The 23,521-nt window shown below is 43.9% G+C and overlaps 1 protein-coding gene across 1 annotated transcript in view; it reads right to left on the bottom strand.

Moving 5' to 3' along the window:
• MDGA2 (MAM domain containing glycosylphosphatidylinositol anchor 2) overlaps positions 1–23,521 on the bottom strand; it is a 397,387-nt gene that overhangs the window by 37,715 nt on the left and 336,151 nt on the right. Inside the window, exon 10 of the mRNA XM_076345813.1 lies at positions 16,817–16,965. Within this exon, the coding sequence (XP_076201928.1) occupies positions 16,817–16,965 (149 nt within the window). The remainder of the gene's footprint in view (positions 1–16,816; positions 16,966–23,521) is intronic.

Raw genomic sequence — 23,521 nt, 5'->3', positions numbered from 1 at the left:
GAAGCAACAGCAGCCACAAGGTCAAACCCAGCCCCGAGCGAGGATGCCACGGGGTTTGCTTGCTGGAGCCAGGGACAATACTCTGAGCCAAAGTGCCCCGGGTGAGTTTGGGCACCGTTATGGGGCTGGAGATGTTTGCTGGAGGAGCACGTGGCCACCCCTCCGCTGGGCAGGACCTGCCTTTGCTGCCGGGTGCTGTCACCAGCACCCAGTGCTCAGCCTCCCTTCACCAGGAGACGAGGCATATGGCAGCGGCAGCTACATGACAAACCTCTTCTTTCCCTCTTTTCTGCCTGGAAAACAGAGCATCTAAAGCACATTTAACAGTGGGCACAATCTTTTTCAATTAGCTAACTTCTAATCCATAAGAACAAACGCAGGCATGTAATCGACTTTCTTCTTGCAGGATTACGTTAACAATCATTCTGCATTTGCTCCTACCACTCATTTTACTTATTTTGTGTTTACCACATTGTGTAATTGGTTTTATTTGGTACACACAAAAGCATAAAAAAAAAATATCTTTTTTTCTTTTTTTAAGAAATTAAAAGTCTCCGAGTCTTTAGTAATTAGGAGCTTGGAGTGCAAAGATGCAGAATGTTATAGACGCAGTTTTTATGGGCTACAAATTGATGGATGAGTGGTTCAGATGTCAGAAACATCTGTCCACGATCCAAATATATGGCCTGATATTTGAAGAAGAAAGAGATGGAAACAATTTAAGGAAAGCTGGTATGCGAAAGCTGCAAGGTAGATGATCCAACAGTTAAGTCCTCTTTAAATATGTATTACACCTCAGGTTTTAAAGGCAGGGTGGAAAACGGTAATCCAGGAAAAGAGAGAGATCATTTTTATGAGAGTAAAATCAAAATACAGCACAAATATCTGCTAAAAACTCATTACTTGGAAGATAAAATACACTGCCTTCTGTTTTTCCCTACAAATGAATTATAATAAAAACATCTTTTAAGACATGAATTAGGACACTTCAGTCCATTTGCTAAGTGAATTGTAATTTAGGATATTTCATAGCTGGAACCTTGTTGTTGTTGCTCTGCTTTTAACAACCTTACACACAGGGACAAAGATGAAACTCTGTATTTATAATAGGTATGACTTTCTTTAATCAGAAAGGCAATAAAATTTATCCCAGTTCACTTTTTCCTTTGTGGCAAATCTGATGCGTACCTGTACATCCATGGGTATGAGAACTGTGCTACAGCACGGACAGAAAATTATATACTCCGTTTTGCAGCCAGTGACCATGCAACCTTCACAGAAATCCCTTTCACGAGCACATAATACGTATTTGAATACGTCTGACCCCGTATGCTGCTGAATGAAAACAGAAGTTAAAAATACAATAAAGCCAAACGGTGACCAGAAGGAAGCGTACAGAGAAGTGACCTGCTCCGGGCTGTTTGAAGAGACTTTCTCATTATCAACTGACTGGGACCGCAGACATCTGTAGACTGAAAATAAAGGAAAGGTAGGAACTTTAATCTTCCAAATAACAAGCTTGAACAAGTTAGTCTCTGGTTTAGAGGTACCGGTTGACTTTTTATTACTTCTTTAAAGCGGAGTCGTTCGTTTTCTAGGTCACCGTGGCTGCATCCCTGCCGGCGGTGCAGGGAACGTGGCTATCGCCTGCTGAGGAGCAGAGCAGCCACCATGGAGATCGGAGCCGCAGACCCTTCGTGTCTGCTCCGGGAAAAGTCTCACTGGTTTCATTTGCTTTCATCCTGCTGACAGTAAATATCAGAGAGATGGAAGCACTCGCTCACCGCTGCTTGAATGTTTGTGCAAGTGAATCCCAAGTGAAACTTGGGATTCACTGTTATAATTTATAAAAAACTACCTGAATCTGTCTTTGGTGAAAGACAAACTATGGAAGGGAAACACCTCCACGTGATGCCCAGATGGGACCAGAACTGTTCTGAGCAGCGGCAGGCTGCTGGCGTGGAGCTGCACCGGGTGCTGCGGGTGAAGCCACTGCTGCCACCCACTTAGGAGCTGGTATGGAAAAGCACAAAACTATCCACAGCCTCCCAGTCAAAACGGAGCATGTGCTCAGTGAAGCAAGAGCTTGAGGGTGAGGTCCAAAAGTGGGTTTGTTCTGGGTCGATAAACTTTCAGGAGTGTTGAAACACTCTGAGTGACATTTGGGACCATTTTTGTATTCACTTTGAAAACATTAAAGAAAATGTCAAGGCAATTCAACATGTAGGGTTTCTGGCCTTTTAGTACGAAAATCCTGAATTTGCCTATGTTCCTAACCTGATGCATGCTATGCTATATGAGTTTGTTAATTTATTTAATGAGCTTCAGGCTCCCCCCGTGACTGAACACCACTTTATCATTGAACATTTAATGAAAGCAACTACAGGAGTCTTGGCCACCTCCAAACGATGACCAGGGGACATGTACGAGGATGCTTTGAAATAAATACAGAAAATTGGAAGAATCTGGGTCACTAATTCCAAAGCCAAATCCAAAGCTGAAATACATTAATGTCAGAATATTCTTCAGAGAGCTATTAATGAGACAGAAAAATGTTCCTTATGTGCAGACAACGTCTTGGCAGACCTCAGCACCTTCAGAAGCGAGTAGAGGGTGACCAGATCTATGCAGTCACCATGACGAAAGACACACAAGGTTGTCCTCATCCTTCAATTTGAGTGCTGAGCAGGATAGTTACAAATGAACGGCTGTGTAAAACAGTGACACTAAGAAATGGAAACTCCCTGTACTCTACACTACTTTTTCCATAAATGCTACAGGCAGGAGGATTTATAGTCTCCTGAGTTACACTGTGATACAAAACAGGTGTTCTGATGGTGTTGCACATGTCAATTTTATTGCTGATTGTTTTGAATGCATCCTCACTCCACGATTTAAACCAAAAAAACAAATACCAGTCTGCTATTAATGATAGATGAAGCGTCGTACCCATCAGCTAACTCTACTCACAGTGCCAAAAGGGTCTCACAGGTAAGAGGCTGCACCTCATGCTGACCGTATTCTCCATCAACACTTCAGGACTGGCAACCGCTTGCTCCCAGACCCTGCCACAGCACCCCCAGTGCCACCTTTCCTTCTCTGTGGTTGAGGTCTGTCCTGCTCCAGGATCGTAGCTCACCTGAGCAGTGCAGTAAAGCTAGTGTTTTCTGTATCATATTGATGTTTAATATCTACTGTCTCTCTGGGCTATTTTTTCTGTATTGTTTTGGAACTCTTCTTGAAACAAAGTAATCTACAGTTTGAATAAAAATGTGAACGCTACTAAGAAGACAAGTATAAAAATAATTATCTTTCTTTTTGTGGAACTTAGTGATAAAAATGCACTCAGGGCTGTAAAGCGTGGCCCTGATCTCCCCACAGCACAATGAGTATCTTCATCACTACCATCACCCACGAAGTCCTAACCCTCTTAGGTTCGACCATGCCATGTTTGGCTTGACCCACTGGAGATGCATCCTCTCTGCTCGCGTTTTAATGGAAACAGTGGAAACACCCGTTGACTGAAAGCGGGCGGCATCATTTTGCTCTTGGTAAGGGTCACAATGTGCACTTCTCTAATGTGTGGACTCAGATCAGTCACAACCTTGAATGTGATGACGCTGCATTCAAGTCAGTATCTTTTTTTTTCCTCTTTAAAGGCAGGCTAAAATGTGGTATAAACCAAGAGAATCCATTTTAAGACTTTAAAATTGGCTGGCTCCCAGATGAATTCGCTAAAGTCTGCGGGATTAAACAGGAGCTGCACTGTTCCCAACCCCAGCGGGCAGGTCCTCCTACTCTTTTGCTACTGCTAGACATCTACCAAAAGAGTTTTTCAATTTTTAATCCCTGCTTTGTTAGGCGTTCGCAAAAGGCGGGTTAATTATTAACCCACGTTAAGGCTAGTTTTCAGAGAAAGTTTTCTCATTCCTTCTCAGTAACATATCAAATTCGAGATTCACGTATTGGGAAACCGGGCTGGCGCCGACTCTCACACTTCAAAGCACACGGCATGGCCGCATCGCGGGTGATGTTACTGCCAACAGCATGGACGCGGTTTTGCATATTAAGCAGCTGGTTTATCTGCAATAGGCACACCATTATTTTTATGGAGGCAACAAGAGATAATATTATTGAAGTGGCATCAAGACTCAGTTCCTAAGTTTAAACTAAACACTTCATGCTTATACCAACAACTACATTTCCACGATCAAGACACTGTCTATCTATCCCAAGACACATTTCATATTTCAGTGGCGACGACTTAGTGAGTATCCCACAATGCTTCAACCTTCTCCGGATGGATCTTGAACGACAGATAGTGCACTCCTGTCACTAGTGAACTAACTCATTTTCTTGTGATTTCTAAAAGCTATCTACAAATGGCCATATTTTTTCATACAAAATAATTACATAATGACAAATTAATGACTGGAGCTGCAATCAAGATGAGAAACCCAACCCTTTTAAAGTAAGGCACGCTGGAGTTTCGCTGCTTAGTCAATACTGTGAACAAGCAAGGTTGTCTTGGTAAATGAACTGGAAAAATAAGGCTGCATTTTAAGCAACCTACATGAGTCTCTGCATAAATAGATCAATGAGTAATAATGCAGTAAGACAAGCGCATGATGCCAAAGTGCATTTCTAAGGAAAGTGAACATACTGATTTTGCTTAACTTTTTAAGTAAGAATGAATTTTTGCCAATAAATAACAGCTCAACTGTCAGATATGAATGTTTCAACAAACCATTTCTTAAATACTTAAGACAATTGCTGCGTGAGAGGAAAGGAAATAGCCACTAGATGTTTAATGAGGTTCTCAAAATGTAAATGTGATGTTTTAAATCAGCTCAAAAACACAGATGCATTGCAGTAGGGTGCTCATTTGCTTATTGAAAGGCAATATGGTTTGTATTCAATTTAAACATAAGTATGTTTCAGAGAATAAAGAATTCTCTAACAGCAAAAGAATGGATGAAGCAGTTGTCTTTAGGGACAAATCACTCTCATCCCAACAATTTATAACTTTGTAATGTACATTATTTGATGAAAGCGCTTACTTAGTATATACACTGGTTAGTATGTTCTAATTTAGCTACAAACATCCCTCACCTAGGAGCAAGCAAAATCTGTGTTTAAGGAATTGCCAAAATAATTGCATTATTAAAAAAAGGATAATTCTCATTTACCATCTCTTCTCTCCAAACTGCAACTAAAATTTGCATGGGACTTTTAAAAATAAAGAAATCCTTCCTGGCCTCAGCTGGATGAACAGAGATAGTACATCACTGCGGAGCAGAAACAGGTTTAGTTTTGTAATGGCACTGCTGCTCTTTTTTTTTTTTTTTTGCAAAAAGTATTTTTTTACAATGATTTTTTTCCTAAATTACATATATCTGTTTCAGGAAGGACAGAATTTATGGTGAGAGAGAGCGAGACTACGCCCAGTAAAATATACCCAAGTGTCTAGCAGACATCTGGGATTCCTAATCTACCAGCTTAAGACTGATAAAAAGGTAAGACTATACAAAGGCAATAGCTGGTTTTGCAGAAACCTGGAGGCAGGAGCCAAGGGAGCATCCCAGCAGGAGGAAGCCCTGGTCTGCAGAGTTCCCAGTGCTGGGGTCTGTCCTGCACCGGCTGTCCCTTACGCAGTCATTAAGGCTGTTCACGGGGAGTAATGTTGGTGAAGTCTCAGCTTTGACCATTGGTAAGTAGGCAATTAATCTCATTTTTATTTTTCACATCTAAAGATCTGCAGCACTCATTTTGTAAATGCACTCATTAACAGCGCTTGGGAAAATCCAGGCAGACCTCAAACAGATTTAATAGTTTCAGTTCATGCACCATCGAGACGTGCAGATACTTATTCAACCTGAGTGGCCTTAGAAACAGGTCAGGAAGCTCAGAAGATAAATGTTCCCTTTACAGGTTGCCAGAATTGCTCATCCCAGAGCAGAGGGGAGATGCTAAGAGATGTGACAGCTTTCTTTGCCACACAAGAGCACTTCCATTTGTTACCAAAGACCAGAAATACAGCGAATACTCAATACTTGGCCAACAGAAAAAACACTAACTGGACTTTTTTCACTGTGAAGTATTGTGCAGTGAAACTCCATGTTCTTGTTTGAGTCTGGTGAAGACCATTGCCTCCCTTGGAGTCTAAGCTCTTTTGCCATGCTCTTTAATGTTTCTACCAAGAGCTGCCACTGCCCTCCCATCACCTGGATGCAACACTGAATTTGCAGATAACCTGCCCAGGAGACCAGATGCAAAGCCTATGGAAATGGAGAGATGTCTCAGGAGGGTGGTGAGGGGAAACACTGCACAAATACGTCCAGCATGAGGGTAACAGCATCTGCTATCAGTGACATGGGGCGTCCAGATTTCAGGTGAAGCGTCTCTGAGCGTGAATCTTGATGCTGCCTTTAAATACACAGAGGTAAAATCCCTTTCCCAAAGCGAGCCCTACTAGCAGTGGATATTTCTGACCTTTCTCTATGTTTCAGTTTCATAAAATTATCTCAAAGGAATGCTGTGAAAATAAGTTCATTACAGCCCATGAAATAAGGCACGGATATATCCTACCAACACAGGGAGAACACAGCAAATCTATCTTTAGAACAGGTCTTGAAGGTGGGAGAGTAAAGAAGACATAAGGACACATATGGAACAGTCACAGGGAAAAAGGTAAAGCTCATTCAGTGAGCAATATTTATTCAGTGGGTCAAACAGCTCTATTCTGGCATTATTTAATTTTGGGACGCTTGATGGTGTCAGGAATAGCGTTCTTCAAGCTACTTCTGTGTGTGTGAATGCCGCGTGCTAGGGGAGATGCTCACAAGGGGCAGTGGCAGCGGTGAACTCACTGACGTGGGATGATACGAAGATCAAAAGTGCAAATAGTCCAAAGGGAACTCAACCAATTCAGGGAAGGAGGTACGTGAGGGAACAGAAAACGTCACAGTTAAGGGACAACCTTCGGCTCAGACACCTTCCACCTCCATTCCCCCTTGGGCTGCACCTCTCCTTCAGCACCCATGGCTTGTCTGGGGTGCAGATAAACTCCTGGGATAATGAACCATGCCTCGAGCAAGTGCAGCTATTGCTAAGTTTTATCCTGATATCCTAATATATTTTAACAGGGTACCTGCAATATACATTGCAATTTATTTATGATTCGTAGGCATTGGTGCTGCTCTGAAACTATCTTCACTAAAGAGGATGCATCCTTCATCAGAATTAAATTTCTGTAACGCTCAAAGGCCTTTTCAAATATTTATTTATGCTATATTTTACTATGACGAAAAGCATGCTGCATGCCAGACACACAACTCTTAATTGTCATGCATTTGCCTAAGGACATATGCCATAATTTTTATGTAGATCTTCAATTTTCAAAGTTTCATTGCTCTATTTCTCTGTTAGTTTTCATTTTTGCAAATCCTTTAATATTTCTGAACAACTGTATGACATCATACAGTAACAAGAAAACACTAACAAGAAAACTATTGCTGTCATTTACAGATTCTTTTTAAGTCTTGCATTACAGGAATTTATATAAAGAATAAGGCAGGGTGATGAAAAATATTTCCAGGTAATCATGTTTTTTCATTTTAAACCTGGATCTGATCAGCATCAAACTCCTGACAGCCTGCTGTTTGCATTCATTGGACAACTACACAGCAGCAGGGTGAAAAAGCAGTCATGAAAACACACATCCCCTCTCATCTGCTCTTCTGCTCTTTGTACTGTAAGTGGAGCACGTTTTTATCAAGGGCCCAGCTTCTGGCGGAGGGGTGCCCACACACGGCTCGACAATTTGAAGAAAAGCACATCCTTGTTTGGATGGTGTAGATGATTCGTGCAATTCAGCCAGTCCACCTGAGGCTCTGGCTGCAGCACACAAAGCCAGCGCTGTGCTTCGGTGCACGCACAGGTATGCCAGGAAGCGGAGTCTCAACCCTACCACAAGGGTTTAAATGTAGTGAAAAGCAAATAACTTGTTTACTAAAACAAATTCCTCCAGCTTGAGTAATTTCTCTCACTAAATTGCTCTTCAGTTCACTCCATTTTCTCCTGCGTCTTTCCTAAAGTTTGACTGATACACTGCATTTGTCAGCAGTAATCAATTCATATTGCAGATTTTTCTGCTGAGACAGACTAAATGGAAGTTGAGTGTGACCACCAGGCACAGGCTGAGGCTATGGCATGGGACTTCATTTCGGCAATGTTGGGGGAGAGCATACGCTCCTGAGTACGAATAAGTCTATTTTTTTTCACTGAAGGGAAACTTGCAATGAAAACCTCAGGTTACGTCACCATCACTGCTTCAAACACAAGAGCATGACAACCTCCTCCTCCCCATGCAGGACTGGCCCCTTAGGGAATTACTACTTTGCCATTGTTGGCTAAAGTCAAGGAGACTTGGCAATAGACATCTCTGGCTCCTGCGATGTATAAACATACACAGGGAAATGTATGGACATGCCTGAGACATCCTGAAGAGAAAGGTTAGTATTGCCCAAAAATGCAAGGTATCCAAGGAGGGGGATCCACAGAGCTTGCTGTGAAACTAGGCAATTCATACAGTCTGCCCCAGGTCCATGTTTTTTTCTTTTTGATTAATGTGATCCAACCCTTCCATTTTTTTCCATAACTACATCTTTCTCCTTGACCGGTTCACACGCTCTCACAACACTGGTGGGACCCTCCTTGCCCGCTGCACCTCTCTTCCCCATCAGATTTGACCAAAATGAAGAGCTGGGTTCAGAAATCACAGGGAGTAACTTTAGGACGTTCTTGTGAGTCTTATTTCCTTGAGACACCAGGCTAAATAGTTAATATGAATTAGGTATTGAAATTAGCAATGAAAGAGCAGGAGTTTATGCTCATATAAAGAAAATCAAACCAAGGCAGTCCCAGCAGGCAATAATTGCTTGGATCAAGTGAATATGTTAGATTTTGCCTGTAAATTTTTGTGAAGAAAGGGAGTTTAGTTTTACGGTCCACATTTTGTGGTAACGTGAATGGGCACAGCTCTGCCTGGGATGTTTTCTGTTTGCATCTCTAGAAAATACAGCCCGCAGCCTCCCAAACAAGCTCCTCTGGAGGTGCACAGCTCAACTCCTAGACCACGGAGAGTGGTTACAGTCAGGAGCACCTTTGGGATCAAAGTCAGAACATCAGGACCCGACAGAAAAAGATGTATTTGTGTGTATAACTTTTACCTCTGAATTTCTTAAGACGTAATCAGTAGATTTTTTTTCAGAATTATATATAAGCATTTGCCTAATCTATCTGAAGATTGGGAGATGTAACCACTTTTAAATGGCAATTAAAAGACTTTGGTACAAATCTCAAATTACCGCCCTCAGCTTGCTATTTTGAAAATCAGACCTCAGTCTTGTGAAGAATAAGCATAGGAGGTATCAGTATTGCAAACTGAAAACTGTAAAACAGAACCATTGCTTCTGTAATTCAATTTACCAAACCCAAGAAAATCAATAAGAAACGTGCCTTCGCATGTTGCAAAGAGTTTTGCCAAACTCTCCCAGTCTCATTTCACAAGTGCAAACATAACAGGAAAAAAGCAAAGCCTTGTTTAGACTTCCAAAAAGAAATGCATGCTGTGAAATCTGCGGGAAAGCTTATATCCCTCCGTAGAAGGCTTAAAATTTTTCATGAAAACACCATTAGAAATATTCCAATATACATGTAAATTTTCAACTCTCTCACTTCCTCCCCTGAAATTAATTACTACAGATGTGAGTAATTATTTTTGAATGGTTCTGAATAAAATTTTTGTATACATTTTGATGTATAGCTCTTTTACATGTTCTATAGCAAACCAAATGAAAATACCAGCTTACAAACATCTTTCCCTTTGCAGTAGATTGTGTGATTACAGCACCGTGACCCTGATAGAAGGAACATCTGGAGAATTACTACCCATCAGGTGGGGACCTTGAGTGTGCTAAAATAAATACATTTCTCATAAGGGACTTTCTTTCTAAATACTTCAGTAAATAACGATTTCCATCCATCTATTTCCATTTTCACTCTACAGGCAGAAAAATGACACTTTTCTATTCTTGTGACTCCCTCTTCACCTGACAGGACCTTCCCTCTCCCTTTTTTCTTTCTTGCCTTCCCTGATATGTCGTTAAACCAAGCTCCACTTTTTTCTCAAATAACTTTTCTAGCATTTGCTGTGCTGGTTTCTCTCAACTTCTCTTTAAGCAATGCTTAAAATGCCAAGTAAGTTTCTCCTGTGTCCTGCTTTCCTACCATTAAATTATCCTCCTGTGCCTGTGTCACGCCTTTATTTTAACTCTAGTGACAAGGTAGATGACAAGAAGCAGGACCTGACAGAAATGTGTAACACTCCTCTGGTGATTCATACAGGGTGGAGTCTGGCAGCCCTATTCCAGGAATATTAAGAAAATATAAGCAAGCCTGAGAAAGAGGACTGGAGAGAGACATGGTCCCACAGAGGCAACAGGCCATGCAATGGTCTGGGTTACTGAGCACCACCAAGAAGGTGGACTCTGAGGCCTAATTCACTGCACACACATGCCTGTGCATCCGAGAGCTGTACACATAGAATGCAAACACAGAATCACAGAATCATAGAATCGTTGAGGTTGAAAAAGACCTTTAAGAGCATCAAGCCCAACCGTTAACCTAGCACTGCCAAGTCCACCACTAAACCATGTCCCCAAGCACCACATCTACACGTCTTTTAAACACCTCCAGGGATGGGGACTCAACCACTTCCCTGGGCAGCCTCTTCCAATGCTTGACAACCCTTTTGGTCAAGAAATATTTCCTAATATCCAATCTAAACCTCCCCTGGCACAACTTGAGGCCGTTTCCTCTCATCCTATCGCTTGTTACTTGGGAGAAGAGACCGACCCCCACCTCGCTACAACCTCCTTTCAGGGAGTTGTAGAGAGCGATGAGGTCTCCCCTCAGCCTCCTTTTCTCCAGGCTAAACAACCCCAGTTCCCTCAGCCGCTCCTCATCAGACTTGTTCTCCAGACCCCTCACCAGCCTCGTTGCCCTTCTCTGGACACGCTCCAGCACCTCGACGTCCTTCTTGTAGTGAGGGGCCCAAAACTGAACACAGTATTCGAGGTGCGGCCTCACCAGGGCCGAGTACAGGGACACGATCACTTCCCTGCTCCTGCTGGCCACACGATTTCTGATACAGGCCAGGATGCCATTGGCCTTCTTGGCCGCCTGGGCACACTGCCGGCTCATGTTCAGCCAGCTGTCGACCAGCACCCCCAGGTCCTTTTCTGCTGGGCAGCTTTCCAGCCCCTCTTCCCCAAGCCTGTAGCGCTGCATGGGGTTGTTGTGACCCAGGTGCAGGACCCGGCACTTGGCCTTGTTGAACCTCATACAGTTGGCCTGGGCCCATCGATCCAGCCTGTCCAGGTCCCTCTGCAGAGCCTTCCTACCCTCGAGCAGATCAACACTCCCGCCCAGCTTGGTGTCATCTGCAAACTTACTGAGGGTGCACTCAATTCCCTCATCCAGATCGTTGATAAAGATATTGAACAAGACTGGCCCCAAAACTGAGCCCTGGAGAACACCGCTCGTGACCGGCCATCAACTGGATTTAACTCCATGCACCACCACTCTTCAGGCCTGGCCATCCAGCCAGTTTTTTACCCACCGAAGAGTATGCCCACATGTCAAAGTCCTTGTATTTTTAATATACTACTATCCCTTTTGGTCACTGCAACAAACAATGTGGGCCCTTTAGGGGTCTAGGAGGTAACTGGACTTGTTCTGCCAGGTAAAGGCTGTGTACTCACTGCATGGACATGGTCCTGCAGGAGAAGCTGTAGAACCCCTCCATGAGTAGGTCGGGACTGCTGAGATTAATTAACTTCATTCGTTCTTCCTCTGCTTTCAGATCTGTATCTTCAAGCAAGCATATATTGCCCTCATTCTCAGCCAACAAGCGACCGTAGACTCTTACCTATTCCTCTTGACTATACCCTGCTCTAGCTGTATCCCTAATTTCCAACTTAATTTCCAACTTACTCTGCTATAGAAGACTGTCGTAATCATAAATGAGAATCTCAAACGGACCTTCGCTTAGGCTCCATGCATCTCTTATTTTTCTGCTCAAATCTGTATTCAGATTTTCCCTTCAGCAGTGGGAAAATTGCAATTGATGCTCTGAGGTACTAGAATGATGTTCTCCTCTTGCATCAGGAATGTGTCCTCTCATTGCCAGCCTGGAAAAAGCTCGTGAAAACTGGGGGGGAGAACGGATGGGCTCAATTCTTTCTTTCCCTTCTTTGGCACATGGAACTCAGATGGCAGATGTGCTTGCACATGCTCAGATGTACCAAGATAGTTGTTCACCACCTTTATGCTCTCTAAATTTGGGCAACATGCAGGAGAATGCATGGTAGTGAAAGGAATGCTTTAATCTTTGCTTCCTTTGGCTCTGGTGGCCCAAGAGAAGTAGATATTATATACATCGTGGTATTTCTCTGCCACCTTCTGAATCTTTCTTTATGCTGAAGGTTGGCAGCAGGACAGGCCATAGACTGAATCCATTGTCCTCAAGGGCTTTCCTCCTTTCAGGAAAGGGGCCAACCACTTCAAGTCCCTTTTACCCTGCCAAAATTGTCTAGACTGGTCTTACAAGAACTGCAAATCAGACCAGGTCCCTTGCTATTATCTCTCATCAACTAAATGCTTTTTTTTCCTAAGTGAACAAGCCAGAAATTTCCATGAAGAGAAGACCACATCCGTAACACCTCCTTGGATGGGGCCTGGATGCATACTGCAGAGCTGTGCCGTCTCCTCAAGACATGCTTGAGGGCTCTGAGCGCTATCAAAGCACATGAACAGCAGCTCTTAGACTCACTCAACAAGTAAACTCTATGGCCATTTAGTTAATGCCTCATTTTTTAAAACAGTTATTTGTCACTGTTCAATTAAAGAGGAGCACAGAAATGCACACTGCTTGGTGGCTAGATGCTCTGTCACAGCAGGCTTGGCAGATACTGCAGCTCAGCATCCTCAAAGCCGATTAAAATCCAGCACCGGGAAGCCACCGTCCATGTGCTGTGTCAACTAGAAACGCAGACAAGAGCCTGTGCTTGTTAAAAAATGACGTTAAGCACAGAATGAATCCCCAAAAGGCTACAACAGGAGTGTCTGGGCTTAAGCAGAAAGCAAAGTGCTCTAAATAATTCCTGTTCCTCCCTGATTCTCCCAGAAGGGAGCACCCATCACACGCTACCACGTCAGCAGGTCAAACTCGACTGAACAAACTTCTGCTCACCATCAGTGTGCTGTATGTGCAGTTTGTAGCTTTAAACATAGGGGTGGGCAGAGCGCTATACAATGATCTTCAGGAAAGACATGGATAACATGCATATAAATGCAGTGATTCTTACAGATTTTCAGTTCACTTCTTAAATTGATTAGTGTTGTTATTAAAATGTATTTTCACTGTTACAAAGCAACCACAGAATCCTGAAGGTCCCGATAGCACAACAGCTGCTCCTGGTATCCACGGTGAAATAGCTCGTACCTCTTGCTCGTACGTCTATGTAAAGAGAACTGAATTACATTAATTGCATACATCCCACCTCAGCTTGGCTCCTTTGCTTCAGCGTCTCTGTTCCACCCACCTTCTGCCTGCACTATACCTCTGGCACTGGACGTTTCTCTCCGGTAGCTTCTGTTGCCAGTAAAACTTTTCAAAACTCTGCTTGCCTGAGCTGGTCAAGGCAGAGACATCTCCAGCTCTACAATCTCACTATATGCCAACCAGTGGAGATACTTTCCTGTTGTTATAACGCTGTATAATCTAATTACTCCTAGCAGCACAATTTGCCTTTAAGGAAAATCCCTAGTCTGCCACATTCTATTATCAGGCTCCTTTGCCCTTCAAAAGTTTCATTATTAAGCACATCCTTTGTGTTGCTTTCTACAACCACCTGGCAAATACAGAAATGGAGCTAAACCATTCTGCGTCTCATGAGAAACTCGTTTTTATAAAATTGCTTTAAAAATATTGTCAATATTACAAACTTTAACAATTCCACAGATAATTCAGCAAGCCTAAAGCTGCTATCAACTAAATATTCCCAAAATACTGCTTGGATTCTGTCTCAAGTGAAGCAGCAATGCACAGGTCAGGTAAAGAAAGAGGAAGAGATGCTTGCGCTCTGATTTTAGCATTCTTAATACAAAAGCAATTTACTGATCAGATGAAAGCAATGGTGTTAATCAAATCAGAAGCAAATACCAACACACTGACCCGCTACATAGCCCACTGGCAGTGATTGCCATGCATTAGAAGATTAAAACAAAGATTAAGAGCCGTCACCGTTTACAACAGCACCATGCTGGGCTGCAGGCTGCTCTCTAGCTCGGACCCTCGCTTCGACCTGGAAACCCTCCCGCCCTGTTTCTGCGATGAGCTTTGCACAGCCGTGAGCGGTGTTTTCTGCCACTCCCAAAGGATGCTCGTCCCCACTTTCAATGTTAAATAAAAACCATAGCAAAACCCAGTAAAAAATACAATGCTAAATCAAATAAACTATCTAAACACAAACAGTTCACAAGGCAATCTGCCAGTAGCTAGTACCAGTAGGTGTCAAAAAAAAATTAAGAAGTTTAATTATCACCCTTGTTTCAGGGGGAATTACTGCAATAATGGGCGAGTGTGTCCGGATGGCTCACTAGGTTCTAAATCACCCATGGTTTAAATGTGGCTTCAGATAGACAAAAGGAAAATATTTTGATTATCCTGACAGAGTGTTGTCAAGGAAATTAAAGTAACTCTAGATAATTATATAAATAGATAATTACAAGTAAATTAAAATGAAATGGAAAAAAAAGAAGCTAAAAATCCTAATGTAATTAATTTCATTATATATTCTTTTACTTCAGCAAATTATTTTTTAAATTTAATAATTCCTCTCACGTACTGGGAATAATGGAACTGCTTTGTGCCCAATGACGCAAATGGTTGCATAAACATGTATTAAAAGTCACCGATTTTCATTTCAAATTAGTTAGATTCAGGCAGAGACAAACTCTGAGTGAAGGAGAGCCAGCACCCTCCAGGTATCAAAGCCCTTCCCTGGATGTGTCCCAGTCAACTCCACAACTACCACGGAAGTTATACGAGCGAAAAACCCCATCCCCTCAGCCGAAATAACATGCTCAAATTGTGTGTTTATTTTGCAGCTTAGAAAGCTCATCCCAGCAGGAGATCTGCGGAATAACAAAACACTTTCTGCACTCACATTTTCAAAAATACATGTCTTCAAGAATCTGTCTTAATCCCCCATCTCTTTCTCCCTGCACAAACTGTTATTTCAGGCATTGAATAACCAAACATATACTTTCTAAATCAATCAGTTGTGGTATTATTTAAAGAAAAGCAAGCTCAACGGGAGAGTGTAAAACAAGACCAAAACAATATCAGATGGATTCTCACGAGTAAGCAGCAGAGCCTCTTCATTCAATTGCAGCAGGTCCAGGTTGGGGGCGGGAGCTGGGGGCACGTGCCCAGGAGCTGGGGTGGTGGGAGCCCTGCGACCCCGACCAGGCACGGCACGGCACGGCACGGCACGGCCTCTTCTGCCAGCGCACGCCTCAGCCAGACCAAGGCTGGCAGCCCAGCAGGTAAGATATGACTCGGAGGTGGACGTGGTGGCCAAGGAGGTGTTCATAGCAAGGAGCGTTATTTTCAAACCATGTATTTTTCCTTGAGAAAGCCCAGCAATGCCAAAACCCAAGCTGTCAGTGTTAATCTCTGGCACACTTGTAGTGTTCGGCATGGACAGTCACTAGACAGGATCGCGAACGAGTGTTATGGCACGACAATTTTCTGCCTTTAGAACATAAAATTGTGAGATTTTGTATGGGCTTTGCTGTAGGAAAGTGCAAGTGCAAACAAAGATCACTTTGCCCTGCAAAGGGGAGTAAGCAGAGGTGTTGCCATTTAACGAGAGTTTAAGCAACGCACAGACTGGTTCCTTCACTTTAATTGACTATTAAAACTCAAGCTTTGCAGCTATAACCTTCAAAGCAGACAGATGATATTTTTGTTTTAAGATCGTTAAAAGGAAAATTAATGGGGATGGCTATGTTAATTTAACAATTCCTCTGCAAGTGGGTTGGTCCCATGCTTCCTCAACAGTGCCAATTCCCGTTGAAAGTTCACAGTGAATCTATGAAGACACAAGAGTGATCGGCTTTGATGTGGTCAAGAAAGATGTCTCGGTCTCAAAAGATCACCACGTGTTTCTGTAGGAAAGCTACAGCTGTCCCTATATTTATCTGTTTACATGGAAGATCTAATAAAAGATATATAGATACATACAGAGAGATAAAAAGTTTAATTTCACTGCAAGTTTCTTTCATGTAATCTTTCTAGCATATCTTGAGCCACAGCCTCTGCAAACCCTCTGAGGAACAGCTCTTTAATCTCTGCATTTCACACTGCAAATGTGCAAATTAGTTTCCAGGATCTGCAAGCGGCAGAGGACTACTTCTGCAAGATGGCAGCAAACCTTCCAGAAGGAGGAGACACAACTCTGACTCAGAGAAGATGAAAAGAGGGAGGGAAAAAATAAATAAATAAGATAAGATAAGATAAGATAAGATAAGATAAGATAAGATAAGATAAGATAAAATAAAATAAAATAAAATAAAATAAAATAAAATAAAATAAAATAAAATAAAATAAAGTAAAGGCTCGGCAGTCCTCACAGAGGTCATCACTCAAAAGGCACATCCTGCACAAACGAATTTCTGTCCTCACCTGCCTAATCCCTAAGCGATAGGCAAGGATGCGGTCCACAGCGTCGGGGTTCATCTGGGTCCACTGGAGACTGTAGGAGTAGACGCGGGGTCTGTTCTGCCACAGGGGGTTGTAGGTGTCGTAGTAGAACTCGGGAGCGTAGGCTTTGCCTGCAGGAGACAAGAACAAAAATGAGGAAAACAAAGAAACCAGACAACGATCAGGCAGCGAGTTTTGGAAGCCAAGTGTTGATGCCCAGGCTGCAACCGTGCTCTCCCCCTGTGTTTTGAGTCATTTTGTTAAATATCTTCTTCCAAGAACACATTTGGAATTATTTGCCTCCATCCACTTTTTGAAAGGATTCGTGGCAATGGTTGGCCTTTATCATTAACTCACTCCTCAGCGCAATCCGTGGCCCAGGTGTGGGCGGGGGTGGAATTATCTGAGCTCCTAGCAAAGGCAAGCTGGAGCGATGTAACATGCCCCTGCACCGATTTTTCATGGCCCAGCTGACTAAAATAGAAATATCAAAACAAGCTGCACTACACTGAGCAGAGAAATACTCAGTGACAGCTGCTGTACCTGGCACAAATAATACAAAATGACATCCGTGAGCTGGAAATACAAGATGGATATTTCCAGTGACTGCTGCCCTCATCACACCTTCTCCTCTCCAACTTCCCAAGTGAAAACGCATAGAAGCCGTCCTTTGTAACACCACAGATGTGCACGCTATTACAGCACATTATTTAGCTGAACATACCGATTTGCGCAACAGAGGGAAACGACATCTCACGGTGCATGTTGGGTACATGAGTGTTTCACCAGAATGTTATTATATGAAAAACCTAAGGATGATTTCCCAAACACATGACAAAACATTGCTTGAATTCACTGAATTTGAGTTCCCTTTGCCTTAAACCCAGGAATACTAGTGACACCTTTACATGTAAACTACCCTTCCGGCCTCTAGAGTATCCCATAAAGAGTAATTTGTGTATTATACCAAAAATGACACAGAGTGACCAATCTGTTTGCCTAACTACAGGCATGTAATGACATATGAGATGCAGTAGAGTAGCTGAGCCATCTAGACCGGGTGGAAGATATGACACAAGAGCTGTAAGAGACCCAGGACCTGCTAGAGCCATAGCTGGAGCTGCGTGCACCATCCTAGAGCATCTCACGTACCACCAGGCACCTCTGTGCAGGCAAATAAGTTGAGTCCATAAAGGCTATGAGCAGATGTGGTAGAGACAGGGGTGTTTGCAATTAGAGCTTCCCCAAAAACCTTTGAGGGAACTTCGCTCCACTGGAATACACAATTCCAACACACCCCCAAAAATGTCGGTGGATTTGTCCTAAAGGAAAGTCAAACGTTAGAGCACACACCAGTACGTGCCAAAGAGACATAGATCAGTTTTCTATTTTTAAGTCATTTTGCATCGATCTTTCTTTAGCATGCCATACCAACAACGCAGCATTGCTTCCGCTTCTTAAAGCAAAAAGGTTTGGATTGACTTGAAACAAGTTTTAACAGCTGGATTTGTAGGAAGTGCTGCTAACCACCAGTCTTTGCCCTGACAGATACAACAGGAACAAAACCCCAAGTCAAAGACTGACAAAAAAAAAAAAAAAAGAGTATAGCCCTGCGGAGGAGGACTTGGGGGTACTGGTGGATGAAAAGCTGGACATGAGCCGGCAATGTGCGCTCGCAGCCCAGAAGGCCAATCGTCTCCTGGGCTGCATCAAAAGAATCACGGCCAGCAGGTCGAGGGAGGGGATTCTGCCCCTCTACTCTGCTCTGCTCTGGTGAGACCCCCCCAGAGCACTGCGTCCAGCTCTGGAGCCCTCAGCATAAGAAAGACACAGACCTGTTGGAGCGGGTCCAGAGGAGGGCCATGAAAATGATCAGGGGGCTGGAACACCTCTGCTATGAAGAAAGGCTGAGAGAGTTGGGGTTGTTCAGCCTGGAGAAGAGAAGGCTTCGGGGAGACCTTATTGCAGCCTGTCAGTACTTAAAGGGGGCTTATAAAAAAGGTGGCGGCAGGCTTTTTAGCAGGGCCTGTAGTGATAGGACAAGGGGGAATGGCTTTAAACTAAAAGAGGGTAGATTTAGACTAGATCTAAGGAAGAAATTTTTGACGCTGAGGGTGGTGAAACACTGGCCCAGGTTGCCCAGAGAGGTGGTGGATGCCCCATCCCTGGAAACATTCCAGGTCAGGTTGGACGGGGCTCTGAGCAACCTGATCTAGATGAAGATGTTGAAGCCCCCTCACGGCAGGGGGGTTGGACTAGATGGCCTTTAGAGGTCCCTTCCAACCCAAACTATTCTATGATTCTATGATCTTTCATGGAACAGACCCACCCTTGCCCTGCCTGGCTCTGCCTCCTTCCTCTGGAGTTTCTATGCTTTGAGCTTAACGCTATTAGAAACAGGATGGGGGCAAACAGAAACCAGGCTCTGTTGTGTTAAATGCTACATTTTGTCATCTGAATTATGCAAAAAGGAGACAAAACATGGGAAAACAAAACATTTGCATACATCATCCTCCTGTGAAGGTCTAAAAGAGGCTTGTCATTAGAGAAAACCAGAAGCAGAATGAAGTCTTTCCACCTCCCAAAGCTTGTACTTCTGTTCTCCTATTTCTCCAGGGATTTTGTCAGTGGGAGTAATTACGAAATGCAAAGAAAAACACAGGACAGCCTCATGGGAAGATGTGGTCTGCCTGCTCATGTCAACCTATGAGAGGGGTATGCATTCATTACTCACCTCCTTTAATTCAGATATTAGGAGCTTGTGCCAAAATCCACACTGTATTTAGGTATTTTCTCCTCAAAACTATTCCTATTTACAGGTGTAAATAGAGATGGATGGGGAGGCATTTTGACCTAGAAGTCTGAGAATTTCAATCATCAGAAAAGAAGTGAGAAGAGGGGAAAAGAGCATAAAAATAATTAAAACAAAAAAAAAAAAGAAAAGAGACAAAGGAAAAATCATGTGAATATATACCAAATTTGTGGTTATTGATTAAGCTTTTATCTTTGGGTGTGTCATCCCCTCCAGCCACGCTTTTCTTTTCAAAGGATGAAAAGCCCTTTTAGCCAAGATATTTTTGCCAAGTGCCCAATGCACATTCAATTAGACCAGACTAGAGCAGATATGCTAGTGCTGAAGTAGCAAACAACAATACTCCGAGGAAAAGGAGCAAAGCAAAACTGCTGTTTTAAAAAATGAAATGTAAGATAAATGAAAAGAGGATCAGTGGTCGATAAGATTTGTTTTCCTTATTTATGTGCAGTGGAAATAATAGAGAAAAGCTCATGCTGAATGCAAATGATAATCTTCCTCCTTCTACTGCAGGTGGACATAATGGCATCTCTGGGGGTCTACAGAAAGGATCCATAATTAGACGCTTGTCACAATATGGGCACTTGAACAACACAGTCACCTTTAGAGAAATAATGAGGACTTATGAAGAGCTGCATTATTCTAAATCCCTCTGAACAGAAGAGCTTTCTGGTGTGAACAGAGATGCTGAAAATTTAACAACACAACTTAAGCCCTTAACTTGTGAACTTCAGAAGTACAAGGAAGCGGGGCAGTGTTCTAGAGTACACAAAAAGCAGACGTCACCTTTGGAGGTGCAGGAGCTATGAGAGGTGTAGGCAGTCTGCCTGGGCTTGGCAGATGTCCCCTGTCACCGTGACCATTTGCTCTGACTCCCGGACAAACACCCCAAGCCTGCCACCACCCAACTGTGCCGCTTCCACAGGTGATGCTGTCCAGCAAAGATTATCCTCCACTAGAGAAATAAAGAGATGATGAAGAGTGTAAGAGTCCTAGCAACAACCCTTGACTTAGCACGACTTCAAGGTGGGGAGGCAGCAGCTTACCTGGAGGAAACCACCTGCAGTACAGGTTAGCTCAGCAGCCAGTTTCAAGACCTGGCCATGCTTGGAAGAGGTTATCACATATTCCCCACCTGCAGAGATGTCTTAAGCATGCAGCGCATGGGGCTGCTGTCCTTCATACCCCAACTGGGCATCGCTTGCGGCTGCCAGGGCTACCTTGACCTGCCTTTCTTCCTACAGCCAGGTCAGCCTCATCTTTCAAAAGCAAACCCCCTTGTTTTGTTCCAAGTACAGGAAACGTTTCCCTGGCTCACATCATTTGCCCTTTATAAGCACAGGCAGCAAAAATGTCCTTCCTCTGACTCCCTTCAGCTTTTGCAGCATTCAAGGATTTGTTAAAACATTTAATTTATATTAATATTAAAGATATTAATATATCTTAATTTCTTCATCAACAATCTGGACGAGGGGATCGAGTACTCCCTCAGTCAGTTTGCAGACGACACCAAGTTGGGCGGGAGTGTTGATCTGCTCAAAGGTAGGAAGGCTCTGCAGAGGGACCTGGACAGGCTGGATCGATGGGCCCAGGCCAACTGGATGAGGTTCAACAAGGCCAAGTGCCGGGTCCTGCACCTGGGTCACAACAACCCCATGCAGCGCTACAGGCTTGGGGAAGAGGGGCTGGAAAGCTGCCTGGCAGAAAAGGACCTGGGGGTGCTGGTCGACAGCCGGCTGAACATGAGCCAGCAGTGTGCCCAGGCGGCCAAGAAGGCCAATGGCATCCTGGCCTGTATCAGAAATAGTGTGGCCAGTAGGAGTAGGGGAGTGATCGTGCCCCTGTACTCGGCCCTGGTGAGGCCGCACCTCGAATACTGTGTTCAGTTTTGGGCCCCTCACTACAAGAAGGACGTTGAGGTGCTGGAGCGTGTCCAGAGAAGGGCAACGAGGCTGGTGAGGGGTCTGGAGAACAAGTCTGATGAGGAGCGGCTGAGGGAACTGGGGTTGTTTAGCCTGCAGAAAAGGAGGCTGAGGGGAGACCTCATCGCTCTCTACAACTCCCTGAAAGGAGGTTGTAGCGAGGTGGGGGTCGGTCTCTTCTCCCAAGTAACAAGCGATAGGACGAGAGGAAACGGCCTCAAGTTGTGCCAGGGGAGGTTTAGATCAGGTATTAGGCAAAAATTTCTTGACCGAGAGGGTTGTCAAGCATTGGAAGAGGCTGCCCAGGGAAGTGGTGGAGTCACCATCCCTGGAGGTATTTAAAAGACGTGTAGATGTGGTGCTTGGGGACATGGTTTAGTGGTGGGCTTGGCAGTGCTAGGTTAACGGTTGGACTTGATGCTCTTAAAGGTCTTTTCCAACCTAAACAATTCTATGATTCCATGATTTCAGGACAGGCAGGCAGAGCTCAGCCTGCCCCTGGGACCAAACCTCGCCAGGGTTCAGCTAACTGGAGATTGCTGTGACCAACTGACCACTCCTCTATTGCCCATCGAAGGGGATTTTGGTGCACTGGGAGGGACCCCAGTTCTGTGCCGATTCAGATATATTGGGGAAAGCGGTGAAATTCTTCTCGGTCCTCAGGAGTGTGCTGGTGAGAGGAGCAGCGTGCCATGGCCATCGGTCGAGGGCTAAAGGCAGAGCGAAGGCAGGGCAGCTTCTGTGGATCCAGGAGTGCCACATCCCTGAAAAGGGCAGCCTCTCACTAATGTGCTGCTCCAGCAGGTCCCGAGGGAGGAGAGTTTAATGCCATGATATTTTTCGTGTCTGTTAAGGCAATCTGAAGTCGGGCTTAGAGCTCCATTAACATGTACTAGTTTTAATTAATCCCTCCCTCTGTGCTCGCACTGCTGGAATCCGAGTTACTGTGATGCTTGGGGCTCTGCCAGGGAGAGGATACATGACACAGTTTGAGTATCACAATATACTCACAGTGGAGTATATTGTTTGTTTTCCTTTCTATCACTAGCAAAACATTTATTTTTTTCACATTCTGAATATGTAGCATGTGCAAAATAAAGACGGTTGGGACTGTGTGTGCGGGGAGGGTGGGAGCAGGGTAAGGAGAGGTAATACTGAACGCAGTTTTGCTCATCTGGGCTGGCCCCTGCACAAGACAAAAATGCATAAACAGACAGACCAAATGTCTGTGTTTGAAGGCTACACAGCTAAAATAAAGTATGAATTCCTCCCTGGCACGCTTGCAGAGGCCACCCAGCACAAGCAGCACAAATACAAATCCTGCTGCATTTGTCGCTGTTGTTCCATCAACCTGAATGCATCTGCATATGAAGCCTACAATTATCAATTATGGCTAACTGCACCCCTGGGCACACAGGGGTTGTTCAGGATTTTAGCTATCTCCCTCCTCAGTTTAGCACAGGGGGAAGAAAAATAACCCAGCACCCAACTCACTGGTACCATTCATCTGGATTCACAAGCACATCCCAGCCCTGCTGAAGCTCCTGAATTGTAGAAACACTGCAGAGGTCTGTGATTATTGGCAGCGAGCAGTAATTTTTCCTTCTTGTGCCTTTAATTTCAAGAGGCCAAACAGCTTTTTTTATTGGGCATTATTGGTGCATTTTCTGCATCTCTACTTAACGCCCAGCAGATCAGCAGCTAGGGGAACATCCTACACACAGACCCTCCTCCAGGCAGCAGCCACAGGCTTTATAAGAGAGTCCCCCGCTCTGTCCCCTATCACTGTAGTTAAAATTTGCTACATATTAATTTCTACGAAAAGTCTGAAATAGGACTTCAGGGAGGTGTGATAGCAGATCTCAAGAAATATTGATCTGAGGACATGACTGTGATTAATTAGTGTGGCACAAAGGAACGTATGTCCCAAGGTCCTCTCTGAGTAGCAGTTCC

Source organism: Aptenodytes patagonicus, chromosome 7, assembly GCF_965638725.1.
Source record: "Aptenodytes patagonicus chromosome 7, bAptPat1.pri.cur, whole genome shotgun sequence".
Taxonomy (NCBI): domain Eukaryota; kingdom Metazoa; phylum Chordata; class Aves; order Sphenisciformes; family Spheniscidae; genus Aptenodytes; species Aptenodytes patagonicus.
Note: the sequence above shows the minus strand (reverse complement) of the source record. Positions and strands in the feature narration are given on the sequence as shown.